Below are 17,924 nucleotides of genomic sequence, written 5' to 3' on the forward strand. Positions count from 1 at the left end.
TAACTTGAAGCAGTATGACCTTATAGAGCTGAAGCTCTAAGCCAAATCACATTTCAACCCTTCCCCTTACTTTTTTACCGTATTTCTCTGTTTTTCTGAGGCACATTGTGAAACAAAACATTCTATTTACATAAAATGAATCAGTGACAACTGATATTGATTTCTTGAAGCAGTGTCCCATGTTGCATTTAAATATTTAATCAATACTCTTTGTGACTTTGAATTAAGGGTCAACAGGTTGTATAGGGAGGGGTAACTAGTCTACTGCATAGCATCAACATATAACTAGAGACAGAAAGTGGAACCAAGAAGCCACAAAGGATGAGCCCCTCCATAGACAGACTACAGTATAGTTTTTAGGTCTTGCCTCTCCATGTAAAGAAATGGGACATTTTTCTGACTGAAGAATAAAAAAAAAAAATACACTTCAGATCATTTTTTTTCAGGTTTTGAATTTTGTTGATTTATGTACTGTAGCTCTTAGTTTTGCTGCTGTATATTTAAATTTTTTTGGAGGCTTGAAAACAAATGTCATGTTACTCAGGAATTGATAATCACTACTCCCAACTTGCCAACCTGTTAGGAACTTGCGTGGGCGGGACTTTGGTATCGATGGTACAGCCTCACATCCGGACACAGACTCTGGTTCCAAAAAGTACAACGCAACAATGTCCACTAAAACAGGACATTATGACTTTAATTTTGGATAATGAAAGTTAATGGAGTCACTTCCTTCATTTTTATTTATGTCGATGGTTTATGTTTAATGGGTTCTGGCCCCATTTTAGTGGTACAATAGTACACAGTTGACTTAACATAAAAACCTAAACAAAAACAAAAATAAAGTAACCATGAAAGGATTTTAAACCTTATCATGCCGAGCAAAAATTCTCAAACTCTCAAACTTTTGCCTTCAGAAGGAAATGGTACAATTGGCATCTCATGTAAAATAGTCAAAGGTAATTGTTTTTGTCCATGTGGTGATTTGGCTTTTTTCTAGGTTTTGTTTTTGTTTTATTTTGATTTTAGTTCTTTGGTTTTTGTTTTGTTTGGTGGTACTTTTCGTTTTTGTCTCATGTTCATGTTCATGTTCATTTTCACTCTCCCCCAGTCATTAACTTCTCTGTCAGACACGCCCATCTTCACCTGTCCCTACTCAGCAATCAGTCCACCTGTTCCCACTCACCTCGTTATCCCCAGTCTTTAAAACCCGGTCATTTCTCTCCATACCTCGCTGGTCCATTGTCTAAGGTTTGTCTCTGATTTGTAGCTTGTTTCTGGTTGTTTGTTTTCCGTCCTGCTTGTCCCTGTTTCTATTTATGTTAGTTTTAGTTTGTTCTTTATTTTGTTTTTGCTGCCACGTCAGCTTTTGTTTTGTGTTTCGTTCTTTAATAAATTATTGTTTATTAATATGAGTCTGCGCTCTGGGTTCGCTTTCGTCACTCCACACCATGACAGTCCACTTTAGCTCTGATCACCAATGATGGAAACTGGAACCCTGGCTAGATGTTACATTTCCCATCTTTTTGATTTGCATAAGCCGTCATAGTAGCAATAAAAAGTGTTGCCTCCTGACTTGCCTTTTTGTCACCTCATCCATCCATTAATTCATTAAAGCAGCACTATTTTGTTAGCATTGTTTTTGAGGATACAGAAATAATAATAATAAAAGAAAACTTTAGGAAATAACCACAGTAACATTATCACCTCTGTGTTTTTACCTCAAATGTTTGCTGGTACGTGGAAATGTTTCCACAGGAGAGGAGTTGTTTACCTTTTTTTCATGGTCCATTTGTGCTGAAATAATCAAACTTGGTAATTTTCATGTTGAAAGGGCAAGCATTTCAGTGGAACTATAATGCAGTTTGCTTTTACCACAGGTGCTTGAACTAGCATTGCTCCTTTTGTTTTGTTTTTTAATGCGTCATGAGTCTGAGCCAGTTCGTTTTTATGCAAAATAAATGCCAATAACTCACAGGAGTGTTTTGACATTTTCCCCCATGCTCCCTAAAAGATGCATCAAGTGTTTAGTAATCATTACCAAGGTAACAGAAATAGCAGTAATTTCGCTAAGAACACCAATTTCGCACTCTCATGTCACACTTTGTAAGTGTGAGCAGCTGCAGGATGAATTGAGTGGTGCTAAACCCCCCCAGACACAAGCCTCAATCTCAAAGACAGAGTGTACACAAGTCTCAGATGGCTGTGTTTGACTTTCATCTGAAATCTCCTCAAATTGTCTGAATGTTTAGTCGAGACGTCAAACTCCTCTGTTCTGCGATGTTCAGGTATGTATAGGAGCACAAAGACAACGCTTTGGCAGAGACACGCACAGTTAATTTATTTAGGTTTGAATTTTTAGAAGGCATATGATACTGTTAAAAACAATCCAATTGGTCAGTCAATACTAACCCGGTCTCGACAAAGGAGGTCACCTTTTGAGCTTCTAATCAATCACACAGAATCTTTATTCAACTTTGTTCTGTCAGATATGTATGTTTGTTTTTCACCCTTTTTCTGTGTAAATTGGACAGTGGTTGTTTGGTTGCTTTTGGGTTTTTTTTAAGTGATATTTCCAATTTCTTTGAAGCGAAGGCTCTGCGAAAAAGCTAATAAAATAACAACTTACCTGTGGAAGATTGCTCATTGAAAAACCTCAGCTTGAAGAAATAAACTTTATTTCTGACAAGATCGATGAGCTAATAACTAGCATGGGCCGGGCCAAGAGTAAAGTGGGTTGCTGCTGTTTTAAAACAACTTCTGTTTCTTTTTTATCAGTCTATTCAAATAATATTTTATAAACCTTTAGACTACCATCAGTTTTTGCATTATATGGTTATTTAGATTGCAAATTGGGGCACGTCTGACCAAAATTTTATAAAAAACAAAACAACCCAATTCTGAAAAAAAGTTGGGACGTTGTATAAATTGTAAATAAAAAACAAGATGCAAAGATTTACAACTCTCATAAAAGTATATTTTTTTCACAATAGGACAGTAAATACATCAAATGTCAAAGCAAGACCATTTAAAAAACTTTACAAGTTTGTATATGTATTTTGAATCAATTCAAAAGCAGAAAAGAAGCCAGTAAAGGTAGGGTTATGTGTTCTTGCGTTTTTGTACCAGTCAGAAGACGAGCTGCTGCATCCTTGACAGTTTGTAGTTGGTGTAGAGATGATTTATCTAAACCAACATACAGGGAGTTACAGTAGTCCATCCATAACCTTCCCACAGAATCCCACTTCAAAAGATCTGAACAAACCCTTTAAGAAGAACAAGGAAATTTAATGGAAGTTTGAATGGATGTGGTCCGCCTTCCTCCAGCATCGCTCTCGGACGTTGACATGACAACTGCTCCTGTGACTCTCAATTCACTGTTCATCCTTTCACTGCTTTACACAGACAGTTTGAGGAGTGTGACGGATGACGCCGGGAGATAAAGGCTTGTGTCTTGGCTTCAACTGTGCGAGAAGATAGCGCTGGAATTCAGAGATGGTTATAATAAAGAGTAGCAGGGAAAACATGAAAACTAGAAACACAGAAAGTAGCAAATGTGAAGAAAATAAGGATTCATAGGAGGACGCTAATGTTTAACTGAAAGCCTAACTGCAGTATCAATACTGACATCCAAATTGTTTCAAATCAGCCCAGTTTTATGGATAATCAGAGAAATCATTCATGAACTGGAATGGTCCAAAACCGTGGGCGTGGAAAGCCCCAAACTGTGATCTAAATAAAAAATAAAACCTTAACAGTTTCTGAATTTGGCTTCGTCACCCCTGGCTGCATCATGTTGTCACCTTTGATCATTCACTCATGTTTTAATGCATGAAGCCACAGATAAGTGTCATGTTACAGTGATAATCACACCGAATTTCATCGGAGGAATCTCACAAGTAGTGAGAAAGAAGATACCTTTTTATTCTTTAATTTTGTAGGAAAAAAATGAAGTTATTTGTGCGACCGGTTCTTCATTGTTGTGCACTTTTGAGCTTCTAGCATAAACTTGAAATTAAAAACAAAAGTTTCTGGTGTAAAATAAGTTTTAAAGAAGAAAAATTAAGACTTGGGGGAGACAAGAGGAGTATAAATGAGGGTAAAATTGAAGAAAGCAGAAAGATGACTACTGTCTCGAATTAAACTTCATGTCAGCAGTTATTTCGAAAAGCAGAGAAATATGCCTTTGACATAAACTAGGAGGAAGCCTGCAGAGTTTCTCCTGTTTATTCGTCTTTCTTCATCCTGCTTTGAACTTTGGTCCCTGGCAGGAGAAGAGAGAACCATTCATCACTAGATTCAAACACTTCCTTCTTGAGGTTCGTGCTGCACCCCGACCTGTCCTTTTATGGCCCTGAAAGAGCGAGAGCAGAATAAATATGCCATGGGTTGCGGCAGGAGCGTTGACTTACAGCAGGATCGGAGCAGAAACCTTCCACTTCCTAAACCCAAACCATACTTCTATTTTTTTTTTTCATTTTATACTAGAGTGTCCAACATTATCACAGCAGCTTTTGATGCAAGGTAGTAGTTTGAATTTTATTTCTTTAGACTTGAGGTTTTGTGGCAAGATTATGAACAAGTATTAACTTCCTGTTGTAGGAAGCTTTTTGAAAGACCTCAGTTTAGAGAAAAGGAGTTTAATTCTGACTGTACAGGCGAGCTGATGGCTGGTTCGAGTGAGACCAAGACCAAAGTGGATTGCTCCTGTCTTTAAATAACTCTAGTCTCAAAAAATTCATAGTGATTCATGCAAAGACTGTTTCATAAACCTTTGCAATTTTGCCACACAATTATTTGTCATGCAAAACTGACAACATTGGGGATGACCTTCAGCTACTACCACACGCTATTTGTAAAATTGGCTAAGTTATTTGCATTTTTTTGTGTGTTTCTAAGTTTGCTTAGCTGTGAGGGCCATCTTGAATGGGATTGGCTAATCATATGTTGAAAGTTAAATAAAAATTTATCATTTTGGTGCATGACATATTTTGCTTTCAATACAGACAAATGGACACATTCATGCTCGCACACGGAGATAGGCAAAACCATCATCACCTCTCACCTCTGGAGGTTGACCAAGCAACATAGCATCTTTCAGCTCTTTTAAATTAAACTAGGCACACATTTAATCACTCAGTGCTAGGGCAGGAGAAAATGTAAAAGAAAGTAGCCAGATGGTGCACAGAGAATCATTTTGCTTCCTCTTTCAGCATATGTAAACATCTTACACAACCCCACATTTTCTGTACAGAAAAATGAATATTTCTCCTATTTCCCCCAGATAGTCGCATACAAAAATATCTGAATCACCTTCAGTGATGGTGTTTATTCAGCATTTTCAAAATCTTTACATGACATGCCATCAAATATGTCATACAAAAAAAACTGAATATAGCCCTGAGGCAAGATTGTATCGTAATGGTATACCATAAGGTAATAGCAAGCATACAAGGTTGAAATAAAAGCAAGGTGAGAAATTAGCATGCAATTTACAAGCTTTTTTTTATTTTTAAGTAATATATATATATATATATATATATACAAACTATGAAAATGATTTTGCGTTTATAAAAGTATGTATTCCACATGCTACATGTGCACATGTTATGACTTAATGCAGGAGATGAATCCACACATTTTTTTTCTTGGCACTTCAGAAAGGTATAAAGAACAGGTGGTACTGGCAGTTGATGAAGCTGAGGATGAGGTACTATATGGCGGTGAGGAAGATGAGGTCATAGTGACAATCTGGCATGGAGAGAGTGAGGGTGGGGATGGAGAGGAAGATAGAGATGAGGATGAAGATGGAACTACCACAGTGGTAAAAAAATCAACAGGAAGCAGGTCAGACGGAGAATGGGGAACTTGGTGATGATGAAAATGGAGGTAAAGTAGCAGACTTGATTGCAGTTGGATGACTGTTAAATTCATTATAGTAAAATGTGGACGTGCATTTTTCTGTTCTATGGAATTGGTTCCCATACGTAAGCAGTACGTGTTTTGGGTCTTGTGTGTCTGTTCATGCTTGTCAGGTGTGCATATTAGATTGAAGTTATGGTTAATGTTTTACCTTGAAACAACACTAATAATGTGACATGATATTTTGGTTATATTTGTGTTCCATGATGGTAGACTGTTGCGTGAGAACAACAGAAGGATATGGAAATATGACTTTTAATTGAATCTGAAAGGAAGGTGCAATGCAAAACTAGATAAATCTGTTTGTTCAAGTGTTATGTTAAAGAAATTGATGCTTTTAATAAATATATATTCTTGTTTTGATTGGTCTGTTATGGTACAATGTTGTCGTAGGACACCAAAATTTTAATTAATAAATATACTTTAAAAAACATTTAAAATATGTATTCATACTGTTATAGTGTCTAATTTTAAGCACGAAAATAACCACATATATCTTTTCCTATTTGATATCATAATGTGTACCAGAGAGGGTTAAGAAGCAGCTGCTTTTTTTCTGATTGTGTTATATTCTGTGACTGTAGCCTGTGATTTTATTTATTTTTTTATTCTGGCTTGGTTGAGTTGGCTCTGGTATTCTTCCACTTCTGACTTAGTTTATAGTGTTCAAAATATTTTATAACCATTTTCTTTGTAAAGAGAAAATTAACTTTTGACAGAGCATCTTAGCAAGACCTACAGATACTGTAGTCAAATAATTATGCACGCAATGTTTGTATTAAAAAAATTATAATTGTTGCATCACCACTTAAAATCATGTCCGTTTGCTCCCTTGTCAAATCAAGCATCTCGTGTTGCATTAAAACATGGAGATGAAAATAATTCTTGGCACATCTTTAAACGTGTTAACAGCACATTAAGATTTATGCATTTCAAATACACCCAAACTACCCGGGGCCTGTTCATGACCCGCCGTTTACCATTTTCATCATGATCTGCTGGTGTTTCTATCCTACTGAATGAACATATTTACATATTTCTGTCCAATTTCTGTCCTGACTAATGATGATCCTGTGCACATTTGTCAACCCAGCAGGGGCCATGCATGTGCTCCCCAGAGATATTACTGCACAAGACTCTTATTTTCAACATTTTCTGTGACACGTTCACATTATTCATATGGTGAGAGGAACCAGGACAGCATCAGCTACGTGGTTTTTCTCTTTAGCCCGAGGCTCCGAGCTGAGCAACTCACAGCCAAACAGTGATTGTTGCAGCTTCAGAAATAGAAAGGAGCAGCTTTACACAAAAAATGTTTTTTTCTTCTGAATTTGGGAAGAGTACTGTTTCTTTTTTACTCTTTGCAATAAACCCATTGAAGCAAAATAGGAGACGCCAAACAGCATTTAGGCTTTCTTTTATGTGTGCTGCATTTTAGGACGAAGAAGCACAAAGTAATTCTGTTTATGGATCAGCATGCCCGCCTGCTTTCTACGCCGGCACCATGTAGCTTGTGGGTTGCACTGCAAAATTAATATGGCAGAGTCACTGAGCCTTGATGTTGTTTTCCCCTCCAAACTTCCTTTGAATCAAATTAAACTTAAAAAGGATTATAATTAAAATTGCTCTGGCCTGAGATAAGTCAAACTGTGGTAGAATTTAACGAGCTGTGTATGGTGTTGTGACCCGAGAGCGCGTGATGCAGCGTTTGTGGCCCCGGGAGACATTTTACGGCATGAGGAAAGATTCAGGTGGCGTGAGAGATAGGCACGTGCCTCCGATAATTTGCTCATTTTCAACGGCGACAGCTCGAATCAAAGGATGATGATCCAGGCTACGACTGAGCGATCAGCTGCATCCCAGCAGACGTGACCTGAGCGTTTTGGGGGGTTTTTTGTACATGCAGTGCTCGAATTTCATCTGTTTTGTGAAGAGACCACATATAAAATTACACAAACACCTGTAACAAAAAAAGGAGCAAAAAAAAAAAAAAGGCTACAGTTAAGGAAATGAAGGAGACAGAAGGAGTAAGAGCAGCTGCTGTGTGTGGGAGGATCAGAGTAGCAAGCAGGGGGGGCTAAGAAGGAATGATGAAGCTTTGATGGACAAAAGAAAACTGAGTGTTTGCAAAGGTTTCTTACTCTGATAGCATCTCTGCACATAATTTTACTGAGTCTGCAGCTGAGTGTCTGGAGAAGCTCTTTTTTTGTGTGTGTGTTCAGTAGAAACAAAAAGCCTGAGGCCAAGATGGATTTCATGCACAAGTGTGATGACACAATCAAAGCCTTGTTTGTGAATGCGGTGTTAGGGTCATGTATTCACATCGTGCTTCCAGTAGTAACAAACTGTATGTAGCTGCAAAACCGAGCGTTGGGTCAGCAAACCCCCAGTTTAGCAGAAAGGTGACAACATCACGTTTAAAAAGATAACCACATAACCACATTAGTATGACAATTTAAGCTAGAAAATGCAGCATTATGCCACACAGGTATTTTATTCTAATGCAAAGTATGCTTTCAAATCATCCAGTACTTATCATCTTTTCGATGGATAATCCATATTTAACCTGCATTTTATCTGCGCTGTAGATTATTGAGGTACCAACACTGTGTTTTTCTATCAAATCAAAAGGAGAAAATGTCCCTGCGTTCAACAATCCTCTTTAGATACAAGCTGCGTCATTTAATGCAAAGACGAATGAATCCTGCGCTCGCTTTTGCCCCCCAAAATTTCAAATGTCTCGCAAGTTTTTCATCAGAAAATGAAGTTTTCTGCCGAACCCAGCCCGTTTTACAGGACGTTATTCCATCCATACCATCTTTAGGGCTGTGTCTGACTTCAAAGTTAAGTTAGAGTTTTCCTTTGAAATACTGTTCTGACAGTATAGCTGGTGCTCACACGCTGGATTTTTCTGGTATTTCAAACAAAATCCATGTTGGAAATCAGCCTTAAGGGATTGTTCGGATTTTTTTTGAAGTGGTACTGAAGTTATTTGTAATCAACATTTTATCTGTAGTAGAAGTTTTCTCAGGGCAGATGTGCTAACAGCTAGTCAGAGCAGGACCAAAATCAAGGCTGATGCAAACCCATTATTACCCATTACCCATTACAAGCCTTTACACAGCAGTCACTACATTAAATGGTTATTTAAATAAAAGGTCTATAATTGACTGCAGTCCATTATTAGTTCTTGTAAAGCGTCATCTGTCAGAAAAACTACAGAATGTGATAGAAAAGTAAAACCAAAAATTTATAATGGTTCAAACAAATGCTAATTTATTGTCTTTTTTTCTAGGATCGTGTTGTATTTCCATCAGATACTTGATTTGCCCAGTTTTGCTTATTGAGTTCCATTTTGCAACATCAGTTTTACATATACTATGTCAAAAGCTGTTTATTGCAAAGTGATGGCAATGTAGCTGTTTATAAATTAGCAACTGCTATGAAATTTTTGACACTGGAGTTGTTTAAAGACAACAGCATTCCACTTTGGGCTCGGTCCGCTCTGATTAGCCTTTAGCTCGTCTTCTCTGTGAGAACTTCTGTCTGTTATTCCAAACTGATAACGTTCTGAGAGGTTTATGCTGCAGGTAGGATATTAATTACAGATAACAACTCAGCAGAGCACCGCTTTAAAAAAAAATCTGACCTATCCTTTTAAATGTGTACATGTTCTTACATGCACAGTGGATCATTTTTATGGCACTTTTACTTATCACATTTGCTGATGGAAAGCTTGTGTTGCGGTGAAAATCTACGAAGTGGTCAGGAAACCAAAACTAATTTCACCTTGGGTTGAAATTGTTTTACCAAGCTAAAATTTCCAAGGTTAAGAATTCACTTAAACGTGAAAGACAGACTCGTTTCCCCTCAAGCTTGATTTGAAAAATAAACAAACAAATCCAAAATGTTGGCAGGACATGTCAGAGTACATCATGTCACCTTGCTCCTCTGCTCATCGCCCTTTCTTTACAAAGACAGGACGCCCTTCGTGTTACTTTAGAGAAACGCAAAACTCATAGTTTACATTTCGCTGATGGTGAAACTGAAGGACAATTTACTTCTCTAAAGCTGCTTAGTGTGTCAGCTTAGTTCAATTTTAGTGGTCAATCAGCACATACAGTCAGAGTCGGGTTTCACTTTGCCTGCCTAATCCAGTGCTGAGAACACTGAGGGTTTCCATGAGTCAGGTACCCAGCAGAGCCAGATGTCTGCTGTATTCATAAAGGGCTGCATAACATACTGTTAAAACAAAACATTTAATTTTATAATCTTAAATTGTATAATCTTAATTCATTAAGGAGTTAACTGGAAATGTGAAGCTGAATGAATCTCCAAAAGGCATACAGTAGGAATAATCCAAGTTTTGTTGCCAATTAACAACCCCAGTTCCAAAGATATTGTTTACATTTGTTGTTTCTTGCGTTTCTTGGTGCCAGTCAACACGTCCCTTCAATCAGCCTGTGCTTCCCATTCCTGCCACGCCCATCTTCACCTGCTTTTTATTTCATGTAGCTCGGCTGCCGCTCATCTCCTTGTTGCCTCAGCCCTATTTGTTCCCCTCGCTTTCATTCAGCTTCAGTCAGGTGTTACATGGCTTTACACCACGGCCCGGTCTGTGCTGCGGTCTCTTCAATTCCCTGTTAGTTTATGCTGACACGCCAGCTTTTGATTTTGTGCTTTTGTTTTTGTTCAATTTGAATTAGTTTTCCTGAGCTCCTTGTGTCAGTCTGCATTCTGGGTTCATCCTCCACCAGCAGTGACAAGGGGGTTGTGTAAAATGTAATTAAAAATGGAATGCAATGATTTTTTAATCTTATAAACTCATATTTTATTCACAATGGAAAACTATAAACATATCAAATGTTTAAATTAAGAAACTGTGCCATTTTTTGAAAAAATAAGGTCATTTTGTATTTTATAGTAGCAACGGATCTCTATAACGTTGGAACAGGTCCATGTTTCCCACTGTGAAGCATCCCCTCTTCTTTTAACAAGTCTGCAAACATGTAGGACCTGAGGAGAGCAGCTGCTGGAGGTTTGGGAGGCAAATGTCCCATTCTTGTCTGATGTAGGCTTCTAGCTGTTTAGCAATCCTGGATCATTTTTGCTAATTTTTTTTTTTCATTTCATGGTGCACCAATTGTTTTCAACTGGTGAGAGGTCTGGACTGCAGACAGGTCCATTCAGCAGCTGGACTCTTCTTCCACAAAGCCATGGAGTTGTAACGGTTTGCAGTATGCGGTTTAACGTTGTCCTGCTAAATTATGCAAACCCCAGAAAGAACCTGCAACCTTCTTGCTGTTAGGTGACTGCTCCTGCCACTATGCCCGCCGTGCAGCATCCGCAGAATAACTTGTTATATTACAGCTGTTTAGCTGCAATGAGCAATAAAGTGTGAGGAGCGAAAAGAAAGCAAAATCTAATAAAAAGCACAGTTGAAGAAGAGGGTGGCTCAGTCATTGTTTTGGCTTGCAGCCAGGGGCACAGAGAAAATTTTCTCATAGAGTGAAGAATAGGTTCTGTCAAATACCAGTAAGTTCTGCAAACAAGCATCAGACCATCTGGGATAAAGCTCAGCCTGAATCATGGTGGCTGACAGAAGAGAATAACGCCTTTAATTACAACTGAACAATAAACAGCATCAGGAGGTGCAGGTTGAAGTTTTTTGTTTTTTTTTCTGTAGCTTTCATAGCCCACTGACCTATATATCTTCGGTTATGACCGAACTGGCCCTAAAAAAAAAGTGAGCAGTAAATCCAAGGTATCTCATCAAAGAAGACACCAGCTGAGGTTCAAACTGAAGTGTTTGGCTCTGACCTGACAGTTATTTGGCACTTTTTCTTTTTTCTTTCTCTTTTTTTTGATACTTTGAGACTATAAATGTCAAAATACAAAATTATTCTCATTTAAAAGCTTTCAGAAATTGTGCAACTTTAATTTTTCACTTTGCCAGTCAGCAGTCTGGGAACTTCTTGGCTATAGTCTTTGGAAAAACTAAGCAGCCAGAGAATTGTCAAATCACAACTCTAGTTGAAAACTTTTCTCTCATTTCCTCATTACTTGTATTCAGATAGGTTTTGAGAAAGCTGATGTTTTTGAGATTTTATTTCCACTGATAGTATCTATGTCTTTGATCTTCACAGTGTTTGCATGGATGGAAATCCAAGCCAACTCAAACAGGGTTAGCCTCAGTGATTCTGACTACAAACGAAAATCAGAAAGCATCTCATACCAAAATTCTGTTTACGTGTCTATGCACATCTGTTTATAAAGATGACTAACCTTTCTAACCATATTTAAATCTTATTTTGTCATTAAGGCTTTAAATTTAACTTCCATCTGTTAAAAACAGAATAACACAAACAATCAAGTTTCACTCATATCTTTGAAAATTTGTTTAACCGAACAGCATTATGAATGGCCGCCACTGTTGTCTTTTTTTTTTATTCCCCAGCATCGATTTAGCACATAAGACTGTTTTCACCCCCTACCTTTTGTTTCCTGTCTTTCCTTTATCTTCCTTATCTGGTGTTTACATGGTCAGTCTTTCAGATACAGGTTAATGCATCATCTAATGTCCCTCTGGGAAACAAAAACGAAAAACTGATGGAATCAGAGCGTGTCCCCAAGCTTGTGTCACCATCAGATGGCTCGATAGTTTTCTGCTTCCCAAATTTAGAGCAGCTGCCTCTTGGCTCTCACCGTCTGATGGGGTTAAATTGCTTCAACCCCTTTCAAGGTCAGAGGGATCGCTCGCTTTGCTTTGCTTTGCTTTGCTCGCATGTTGTGCGCAGGCGATGTGTTGGCAGGCGGGAGGAAGGTGTTGCCTCTCCTTGGATGGTTTCCAGCATCAGCATGTAAATACTGCTGAGATGCTCCCGAGCAAACCTCCCGCTCATGACTTGGTGAGAAACGGCAAGTCGGGAACTTTTATGTGGATCTGCATCCAAGTACAAAACCTAATCTGGAAGACAAAGATAGGCTGGAAACGTTAATGTCAGGTGGTAGGTTTTGTTTTCAGTAAATGATGTGAATTAATCTCGGCTCCGGTGCGTATGTTGCTGACATTTAAAGGCTGTGCTGCCAAAAAGGTCCTCATCACGCTCTGTAAACTGACATGAGGAGTAGAGAGAAAATAGGCAAACTATTTTTACTGCTCAGTGAGTAGATCGCTATTGTTATTATTGTGAGTGGGAGGCAACAAAGAGATAAATCCTCTTGGTATTCATATAAAGGCTAAAGGTCACACATGCACTCCATGACGGGCACAGAAGATGAAAAAAATACAGTTTTGTTAAAATGAGACTCAGAAACTCTGTTCTCACTGTTAGCTGTTATTGACTTTACTTCTTTTGTTCTAAATTAGCCTATTTCCAAGCATCAGCTGTCACCATATTGGCCTCAATAGTTTGGAAAACATTATGTTAGATAGAATATGACCAGATAGCAGGTGAGGGGGAGAAATTGGCCCGCAATAAAATTTTTACTCGTTGGATCTAACTTTATAGCAGTTTATGTTGCTTTTTTGCCACCAAAGGCAAAGTCGGAGCAATAATGTTATTGCTCGTATGTGTGTGTGTGTGTGTGTGCGTGTGGGTATGAGCCATTCAAAACACATACTCCAAGCTCTAGCAGATCATGCAATAAATTGTAATACCTCATGAAAAGGCACATAATGTTGTTTACACGATTTGACCAAAATAGCTATAACTCTGTCACAGTTTACCAAAGAAGATCTTAGTCTAAAAAAATAAAAATAAAAAAATAAAAGGTAGCAGGCAAGATGTATTCCTTTTACGAATGCTAGGCCTTTAATTTATTTGTGTCTACGACTTTTTTTAGCATGTTTTTGAGAATAAATAAAATTGATCCATTTATTATTCCAGCTAGAAAATAGGCAACATGGCATGGTTTCCAAAGAAGTGGTAAAAAAACAAACATTTTAGTCATAAAACTGGTTAGCTCACTGCAATGTCAGTAACACAGAAATGATGAGTTTGATCCTTGGGTTGGTGCTGTTTTGATATTCTTGCTAATTTTCTCTAAGTGTAGACATCTATTTGGAATCTAAACCTATGATTAGACATCTTCTAAACCTAAATTTAGCCACACTTTAGCCTAGATGTCTTTGGACATTTTAGGTGTCATTTGATGATGGACTGAGCTGTCACCAGATCCATCTTCTCTCTGAGTCACAGTCGTTGATGAGTTCTTTGGTGGCTGATAAGTCCAATTTGGGACTGACATATTTGTTGACATTCTAGACAAACAAAGTCATCTTTCAGGGGCAACATGATGTGCAGATCAACATTGTTGACGGAGACCTATGCACTGGCATTTTAAATTTCTCTCTCCCGCGAAGCACAAAGTGCACCACAAAAGGCGACAGAGAGCACTAGTTTCCATGTTTATGTTAGGAGACCACAGTTTTGAGACTGTATTTAAACATGTCTTTGCAACTCTTATACTATCCACCTTGTCGTTGACAGCCTTCTGCTAGTTCACTGTAGAACATAACCTTTGGGATTTTGGAGTCATTTATCTTTATCACGTACCATACCTTTTATAAGGTAGGCTTCCATGCCATCAACCCTGCAACACTCCAGAACTACAAAGTTGGGTATCATGTCCATTCATGAGATGCCACAGAGACCCTTTAGATGGAACTGGTCCTGTTGTTTTATGTGACAACGGTAGTGTGTCCAGCTTTCACTGCCATAGAAAGTGTTGGGAGCACCACTCCCTCGTACACAACAATCTTTGTGCCCAGGCATATCTTTGTCATTTAGATGTCTTTTAAATAAACAAACAAAATGCTCAGTGCTTTTGAAGATGGGTTGTGTTAAAGGTAATGAGTGATTATTATTCGACCTGCTGTAATTTCTTGTTTCATTGTTTACTTATTCATTTGTATTTGTTTTATTTGCACCATTACACCAAAATAATTTCCGAGCCTGCTAACTTGTTTACTGGCAATGACAATAAAGTGATTCTGATTCTGATTCTGTAGGTGGCTTCTTGAATGACTTCAGTTTGAAGAAATAAAATGTAATTCTGAGCAGATTGACAAGCTAATGGCTAGTCTGAGAGGAGACCAGACCAATACAATTTAGTGTCATTTTAAAAGATCTTCAGTCTTAAAGATTTTATAGTGGTTCGTGTGAATACAAATTTATAAACCTTCACATTCCCATTAGTTTCTCATTACGCAGTTATTCCAGCAGAAATATTATGATATTTGTGACCCCAGACTGCACTGGAAGTGCTACAGCTAGTTGTTGCTGCTATTTGCACTGTCAAATTACCATTTTACCTTTGTGTGTGGTGATGGGCTAAATTACCTTTAGCTGTCCAGCCAGAATTATACTTTACTTCTCCAAACTGAGATTGTTTAATATCTACAACAGATAAGATATCAGTTGTTAATAAGCTTTCTGCAGAACCTCTCTTTGTGATGTGTTAGGAATTTGAATTTGTACATCATTTTGCAGGTTTAACTACGAAAAAATGACAAAAGATAGCAGTAGGTAGAGAGAATACAGACATGTTAAAGGCATGAGGTTAAAGAGACAAGATTTCTCCTCTGTGTGTTTTGCATTTGAATCAGCCTCACCTCTGTCAGCCACAGCATGCCCCGGTTTGATCGGTATAGACAACCAGTCGGTGAGAAATGTTAGAAATGTTTGTGCTCCTGGCTGAAACACAAATATCTCGTTTCCTGAAAGCCTGTCACAGTACCTCGTACACATGTGGCTGCTGCAATCTGAGCCACATTCATTCACACCCTCCCCATGCGTTGCTGGGTCTTTTTCATGTGGCCACACAGGACTGACTTGCCTTTCTCGTCTTGCTTTGTGCTGCTAATTCGAACAGCTGCCATTAGAGAGTCCCCAGCTCCCAGCATTGACACCCCACCTGAGGAGGACTCCATCACAGACCGTTAAACCTGCAGGCTCCTGCAAAGGTGTGAAAAGCAGGGGTGGAGGGAGAGACAGGCACAATGTAGGAGTAGAAACATGGGTAGCAGCACATATACTTTGGTTACTCTGACACCTGCTGTAGGTTTGAGTAATCAAAGGAAGGTATTGTTTTGCCAGGTTCATTTGACTCAAAGAAAAGTAATTTTAAAAGGTGGTGCATTGGTTTTTACTTCAAAATACTTCACATCTTGACATAATTTGGCTTCACTTCATTGTAAAATCCTTCTTGTCATATTTGAACTCTTAAGATCTTTCTTTTTATGTTTCCGTCTCTCAGATCTGTTTTGTCAGCCTGGACCCTCAAAAAACAGACTGCCATGATGATAAAAACATCAAGGTGAGCTAATTCTTTGTCCACAGTCATTTTTTTCTCTTCTTTTCTTGTTCCCCCTTCCCTTCCTGCCCACTTTTTTCATCTCCTAGGAACTCTTTTTGTTGTATTTCACATACACATCTCACCCCCATTGCCATGGATTCGAGATCATTACCCAGAACTAGAGGGCAGATTTGTTAGATGATATGCAGATGTTTGCCTTTTTTTGTCATCATGTACCACTGTCCCTGTGCTTGGCATGTTTCTTGCAGAAATTGGCATCAGTGTCTCCTGACCTGCCAAAGCTTGTCGAATTACTGACCGTCCACCAGCCGAAAGAAAATGAGATCCTGCTGCTCGGCGGCCTGGAAGCCTCAGAAACCTGCCAAACACACCCACACTCCCCGCCGCAGGTGAGTGTGCAGTGGTCTACAAAGCTTTGCTAGGATTTTCATCCTTTAAAATAACTGGCCTGGACTGTAAAAGCAGAAAGTGGAAGCTGTTCCAACTACAGCAATTTACTGTAGTGTGGTTACTTTTAAAGCTTTTGTGCTATGAATTCCACATGTCCCTTCAGTAAAGTCATCTCTTCTTCTGTTGTTTAAAAAAAAAACATCCTGGCTGATTCTGGATGATGATGAGACTTTCATTGATCTCTGCCTCTATTATGTTTGGTCCAAATATAGACGTATCCTGCTTCACTGAGAACTGGAACAAAATTTGTTAGGCAAACGGAATGCAAAATGTATTTACCTCCAATTACAAAGAAATTGATGTCTCGCTGAAAACATTTTAGCATAATCTGTTAGCACTCAGAGTATGTTATGTGGATACCTCTCAGCTAGTACAACACAAAGGTTTAGCTCAATATCTGTAAAACTGAGTTGTAGTTAAGTTGCTATGGTTGATTAGCTGTGGCAGCCATCTTGAATCAGGTTGACTGCAAAAGGTAATTAGTTGTAGATATACATCCAATGTTCACTTTCCGATAGTTTCAGTAAAACCCATTCACGGGTTCATGAGATATGTTGATAACAGACAAACACATTCAGACAATAATTCTTATAATGATGTAATAATAATTACATCATAGTAAGAAAAGAGCAGCTACACGCAAACTTCTCGAGGGGCATCCTCAGACAGTCAAAATAGCACGGGCTGGATCAAGAGCATCAAAAAAAGTAGAAAAACAGACACAATAGAAACATATTCTGTGTGGTTTAATTAGATTACCTGTGTTCTCATGAATGCTTAGCCTGCCCTTTAGTTTTATCTGTGCAGAATGTGTGAGTGTGTGTGTTTCTGAAGGGGGTTTTGTGTATCTCTGCATGATAAATATGTGTGTGTATGCCATTCAGGGCGGGCAGCAAACAGGCGTGTGCCTGCTTCAGCGTTCAGGAAAGAGGCGATCCTCACCACCCGCCAGCGTCATCTTTGAGATCAACAAGTTCCTGATTGGTCTGCAGTGGGGAAAAGAGCGACAGTTTCAGCAGGGCCGAGCAGCCGGACATAGGGTGGATGATGACACCAACCGCTCCATCTCTTCCATAGAGGAAGACTTCCTGACGGCCTCAGAGCACCTCGAAGAAGAGAGTGAAGATGACGGCTTAAGAAATGGTACGCTTTAATTTTTCCTCAAGGAACATTTTGTTTGCATTTGTTCATTGGAGTAACTCAAAATGCAAACCAAATTTGTTTTTGAGGGC

General features: G+C 38.6%; 1 protein-coding gene across 5 annotated transcripts in view; it reads left to right on the top strand.

Moving 5' to 3' along the window:
- The window catches only part of LOC108240492 (SPHK1 interactor, AKAP domain containing), a 128,219-nt gene that overhangs the window by 98,965 nt on the left and 11,330 nt on the right, over positions 1-17,924 (top strand). For all 5 annotated transcript variants that reach the window (XM_037973139.1, XM_037973144.1, XM_017424019.3 and 2 more), the window contains 3 exons: positions 16,183-16,242; positions 16,491-16,631; positions 17,577-17,835. In XM_037973139.1, the coding sequence (XP_037829067.1) occupies positions 16,183-16,242; positions 16,491-16,631; positions 17,577-17,835 (460 nt within the window). The remainder of the gene's footprint in view (positions 1-16,182; positions 16,243-16,490; positions 16,632-17,576; positions 17,836-17,924) is intronic.

Source organism: Kryptolebias marmoratus, linkage group LG2, assembly GCF_001649575.2.
Source record: "Kryptolebias marmoratus isolate JLee-2015 linkage group LG2, ASM164957v2, whole genome shotgun sequence".
Taxonomy (NCBI): Eukaryota; Metazoa; Chordata; class Actinopteri; order Cyprinodontiformes; family Rivulidae; genus Kryptolebias; species Kryptolebias marmoratus.